The 5,880-nt window shown below is 40.7% G+C and overlaps 1 protein-coding gene across 1 annotated transcript; it reads right to left on the reverse strand.

The window, feature by feature from the left end:
• Positions 1-5,447, reverse strand: LOC141905926 (uncharacterized). Its single transcript, XM_074795031.1, has 8 exons — positions 4,509-5,447; positions 3,225-4,246; positions 2,628-2,798; positions 2,427-2,562; positions 2,081-2,190; positions 1,554-1,727; positions 1,225-1,465; positions 1-551 (listed from the first exon to the last, which is right to left on the reverse strand). The coding sequence occupies exons 1-8, from the start codon at positions 5,232-5,234 to the stop codon at positions 153-155; spliced, it is 2,979 nt and encodes a 992-aa protein (XP_074651132.1). The 5' UTR covers positions 5,235-5,447; the 3' UTR covers positions 1-152.
• Positions 5,448-5,880: the final 433 nt, after the last annotated feature.

Here is a 5,880-nt window from a genome sequence, read left to right on the forward strand (position 1 = left end):
TTTTAAATTCTTCTTTTAATCTGTAAATAGTGGGATTTTATCTCATTATCCGTTCACCACGTTTGAGTGTGGTTATCGTTCTTCTAAGTTTTGACACAGTCTTTTGTAAAAGGGCGCTACGAATAAAGTTTTGATTGAATCATGAAAATAATTCAAGGACCAGTTTCTAAAAGCTCTTCGTCTCTCATTTTTCTAATCTTTGTCGACGCTTCTTCCATCGTTATCTTATTCTCTCTAAAAGAGTCCATTATCGCTGCGATATCTGCAGGAATAGGTGGCGCCGATTGTTTCAAATTGGCTGACGGGAATATATCGAATAGGAGATCACAAAAACAGTTGCCCAGTAACCTAGACGTAAAATCTAGGCTTGTTAGTCTCTGCCTGGTCGAGCTACAGTGTTGTAATCCACTTCCAGTTGTACGGGTGGCTTTTTTGAATGAAATACCACATTCTGACTTTACCCTGCCGATTGCGATGTCCATTTCGCCCAAACGACAAATTTTGATATGGTCCACATGTTCAATCTCGCCGCTAGGGGGCAGTTGTTTAATCTGTGGAAAAACCAAAGAGCAGTTAAATATCACGTGACGCAGTCCCAGTGGGGTTATTACCGAGATGATGTATTTTACCGAGATGAACCGAGATGAAATTAAATATAACATATTTATTTATTCCTTATCGATTTTAACACTTGAAATCATGTTATATCAGTAATAAATACCTCCTAGAGTCATATTTTACATATTTTTTTATTTAAAAAAATTTTGACTTCAAAAACGTAAACTCGGTTAGCAATAAAATTTCATTGAATTTGATTGATCGACGATCTCATCTCGGTAAAGTTAAAAGTTATTTTTCCAAAAATATCCGACAAAATATGTAAAATATGAACCCAGCAGGCATTTATTACTGATATAATAGGATTTCAATGGTTAAAATCGATATGGAATAAATAAATATGTTATATTTAATTTCATCTCGCTTCATCTCGGTAAAATACATCATCTCGGTAATAAGGATGACCGGTCCCAGTGTTCTAATTGGTCCACGTAGACGTTATTTTGTTAACTAACAAATAGACACAAATTATATTAACATAGAAATTAATAACATAGACACAAATGATAACTGCTTTGATTGGTCATAATAGACTTTCTGACCAATCTGGGACTATTGGCACTTGTAAAATTACCAATCAGGACAGTTGACGCAACTTGAATTTACCCAGATATCAGCGGGTGAATATCCCCAAAACAGACTTCCGCCTTTCTTGATCAAGGCGACAAAACCATTAGCAACTCCTATAGCTATAGTGTATCGGGTGAGTAGTGACGGGTTATGAGTTGAGAGGTATGTAGCAAGGTTACACTGACACCTCTCAACTACTATCAACAATTCGTTATAGCTAGGCATTACATAGTTGAATATCTTCATCAAATTGTCATGTTCTATCGGACTCATTTCACTGAAATACAATAGAACGAATGCTCTTAGTGGAAAACAATAATGTTTTCGTACATTTCGAACTCACAAATACAGCATTACACATTTACCGGGTTTTCTGAAGGTTTTCAATCGTCTGCCTCCAATTCATCGATTTCCGATTCCGGAGCGACGAAGCACCTGCGACGAAATCTTGTTGTTCGTTGTTGGTGAGGGGCAGTAAGCCCGTCGAGTTGAAGACTGGGGCCACAGTGGAATCGAGTGAATCAACCCTAGGAGCTGCCCTGAAAACCATTAAATACGACAAACTAGTGGGACCTTTCTAATTGCTCGGAGCCGACAAGATTATTGCTCGCAGGTCGCTCAAAGCAGGGAAGTGTGCACACTTCCCTGCTCAAAGTAACCGTAAACCGTCACGACACGCGATGAACCCCGCTCACTGATGTAGTGCCCCTAAGCTACTTGAACTGGGAGTGGGGATCTTAAAGGCGGACGTAGGTCGGCCTTATGACGCAACGTGACGATCGCGTTGCATCGCGAGGTCGACCTATGCCCGGCTATCTTTAGTGGATTCGACCGATAGATAATGATCCATATCTGAATTCAGAAATTCAATTCAGAAATTGTCTCTGGTTACCTAGTGACGTCATCTTTCCGAAGGAGAAACGCCATCACTGATTGTGGGTTTTCCGAATTAACACGTTCAATATTGTAGGTACGAGGTTCGTCTCGGATCACTGGTCCTAACTGAAATTAAAGATCATTGAATTGAAAAAAAAACCACAAAAACTTTGTGTGGAGCTTTAGATAAATGGAAAACAAGATCAGTGTTAAGTGATAAGCGGGTTCGAGTCCTGCTGCTTACAGTGTGCGGGCAACATTTCAAAGGTCGGTTAATGAACAATCTGATTGTGTTAGAAACCAAGATCCGAACGACGTAAAGCACGATTAACAAACAAAACAGACGCCAAACAAATACTTACAGTAACAGCCCCGAATATAATATAGTTAATACCAGCTTGCGCAAAGACCTCCATCTCAACCAAATGGTTTTCGTAAATTGTTGCCAAAACTGTTGTCGAAAGTCCAGACACCGGCGCGCTCTTCAGATACACCCGCCTTCAAATCATAGATAATGATTGAAATATTGACTCAATTTTTGATGACGTATTCGTGAGAAATACCTTTGTAAAAGTGAGTTGAATTCTTCGTGGGTTTCTGACAGCACCATACCGCACGCCTGACACAGTTGTTTACCGAGCTCGGGTAGAAATTCATCAATAAATATAATCACCAGTTCATCAAGCATTGGTTCCAGCGCATTCAGCCAATACCCAGTAAAATTAGCTTGAACCCTGTTTATAAATGCAATTGAATAGCCAAACTCATAGCCAGGAATTTCGTAGCTGATCAGTTCTTTTTTTTGACGGGGGGAAAGTTTCCACGAAAAAGGCATAAATCTAACCTTAAACCTAGCAGGACTGGTGACCTCCAGTATGACAATCACACACCCTAACCATCTAAATCTTCATTTACATTTATTTCCGATACACTCAGGTCAACCACTAAACCACTAGACCACAATACCGCTGGACTTAAGTGATTGGTGAACTTAGTACGTTATAGGCTGCGTTATAGTACGTTAGGTACGTTATAGTCAGTGTGGTGACTAATCACCTGTGGTGACCAATTAGATTTGTGCTGACTCTTATTTACTAACAACATCCGCTATCACTCTGTCTGAGAAGATACAAGAAGTTCATAATTTTAATCATAATTACCTTTTTAGCATAGCTCTCATCGGTTCGGAATAAACTTGTTTTTGAAAGAATTTCTCGACCGTTTCCCAAACGGCGTGTAGACATTTCTCTTTGAATTTCTGTAGCGGTAATACCTTCAGCAGCGAGCCGTAACTGGATGCGAACTCAACTCCCGGTAAGTGTCCAAAACCCCCGCAGCTTTTAACTATACCTTTTAAAGTAGATTGTAGCATAACTCGCGTGCTCCGTTTGAAGAAACCTTGCAACGTGTCCATTACTGACACATACATCAGTGAAATGTTGTTCGCAGAGTCACAAGGTCCCGCACGCCATTTTTTGGTTTTTCTCACGAGTTCCGGATCCAATCTTGACAAATTCAACATGATGTCCAAATTTGTAAGTTTGTTATGTCCCGGACAACGCATGGCCAGCTTCTTGAGCGCATCTTGTAAAATCCACATAACCGGACAGTGCTCGTTGAATATCGCGAGAGCCTCCGATATCTTATGCCGAACATTTTCTTCCATGTTTTCCGAAGCATAGATATACGCGGCCAAGTTCGAAGTCTCTTCGTGAACGAAATTCGAACATCGATGCAAAAGAAACATGGCATCCTCGTATATACACTTAGTCTGCTCGGAAATATTTTCCACCAAGATGGCGACTGTATTTTCAACCATGCGATCGTATTGGCTGATAAACCATACGTGTCTCTCAGCGCCACCTATAGGTTTTTTCTTTCTCTTGACTCGTCTGTAGTTTAACGCCGAAACGCAACTGCACCATCTCGATTCACCCAGTTTCAAATCGTCTGCCCCCTCACCAGCCTCGTTTGGGATATATCTCAAATCGTCTTTCATTTGTTTATACAAAAGTTCGAGGTCGTTTTGTAGTGTTTTGAATTTTGATTTGTGTTCTGCATCAACGTCACAGCCCTCGGGTGAATCCATTTCGACGTTTTCACGAGAAATATCGCATTTCGAAAAGACGAATTTTACTCTGATTTTCAACTCGTTCAGCAGCCATTCTATCATTACACGGTCCTGAAATGAAAAATTTTACACCTTGATTTTAGAATCTAAAGGAATCCGAATACACATCAATCAAAGGTGTATCCAGCGGGGGTCGGTGTCAGGGTGCCCTTAAAACTTTCAGTCCCCAATTCTTTTTCAAATTCAAATATTTCAGCATCCATTTTCATGGGTGTTAGTTTAATTCGATTTTCTGATAGAATGAATCCATATTCAATCAGTCAAAACCTCAACTGACAAGTGGGACCTAGTGCGATTAGGAGTCCAGACCTACCCGTAGTGACATTCTCCTGACTCCGTCAATCACATACACAATAAGAGGGCGGGCCACGTGATCGGTGGCCTTGCTAACCAAACTCTTCACCAGATTATCCAATCCATCGTCTTCCGATAATCCGGGAGTGTCGATAATCTGAATACCAGTTTTGAGAACTTCGTTATCGATAAAAACGTCCAGAATGAGATTAACATTTTTCTGGGTTGGTGTACTGAGGTCTGCTGGTCGGACGCACGCGTGGTCTATTTTCAGTTTCCTCAACTCGGTCCTAGTGACGGGGATGATCTCATCAGTACCATCAATATCAGACAATACTAGCTGATAAAACGGCTTCTGATCGGTGTAATTCAACCTCGTGATGCGTGCCGTGCAGGGCAGCTCCTTTGACGGAAGTAAGTTTCTTGTTCCCAGAATTGTGTTAATCAAAGTACTTTTTCCGCTGTTTAGAGCACCCATGAATATGACCGACGGTTTCGAGCGGCCGGATTCGGCACCGGTTTTGTAACCGGTTAACTTCGTTTCCTCGCTCGCCGTGCACAGGCGGCTAATCAGAGCCTGGTTGTCGCGACGAGGATTTGAAGATAACGCCGTTTTAAACTTGCTCCAAATTCCCAACGTGTCCGATACAAATTCTATTGAAGCGTCGCGTTTACGCAAATGATCCAATATTCGCGACCAAGCGAATAAATCCCGGTCCTTCTTTGAATCATCAGTGTCTTCCATCTCTCGAATCCCGACGGGTATAGTACCGATGTTAATGACACTGGGTTAGATCTCGACTCATTTACGAACCCGAAATATATGTTGAGATCGATCTAACTGATCCTAGCTTATGCACGTCAGGACTATAAAACTGGCCCCCGAAGCGGCACCGTTGTGCTGATTACTGGTAGCAGTCTATACGAAGTGTATTATATATATACGACAAACCCACAATATCAACGAACAACATATAATGTGGGTTTTTATGTATATTCATACACGTGATGTAGAAAGATTCCATTTATACTGCGTTGGTTTCCTATGTACTGTTTAGTATATACAGACTGATACTCTAATTACACGAAACAAAAATTATATGGGACATTAACACGATAGACCTAGTCTACGATTACTGAAATCGTCTCTATTTAGAGTCCCAACTGTTATTACCGTTGTTACATCAGTCGTTTCGATGTCAGCATACTTCTAGTTCTCCAACTGAGAGCTTGTTCTGAACTCTGCCTTAACATTCAAAATCTGGGCCTATTCATACAAATCTATCATCCTGGTGTCAAATTACGATTCACTACTTCCATGAAAGATGATTTATGATACGGAATTTAGTAATATTTATGACCATCATATTTTGTGAAAATGATTTATGATA

This window comes from Tubulanus polymorphus, chromosome 5, assembly GCF_964204645.1.
Source record: "Tubulanus polymorphus chromosome 5, tnTubPoly1.2, whole genome shotgun sequence".
NCBI lineage: Eukaryota > Metazoa > Nemertea > Palaeonemertea > Tubulaniformes > Tubulanidae > Tubulanus > Tubulanus polymorphus.

Bases quoted from the DNA above. Each gene is read 5' to 3' on its own strand.
- LOC141905926 (XM_074795031.1), bottom strand. From the start codon at position 5,234: ATGGAAGACACTGATGATTCAAAGAAGGACCGGGATTTATTCGCTTGG. The intron at 2,563-2,627 runs GTATTTCTCACG...TATGATTTGAAG, and splicing joins TTCAACTCACTTTTACAAAG to GCGGGTGTATCTGAAGAGCG. The intron at 2,191-2,426 runs GTAAGTATTTGT...CTTTAATTTCAG, and splicing joins TTATATTCGGGGCTGTTACT to TTAGGACCAGTGATCCGAGA.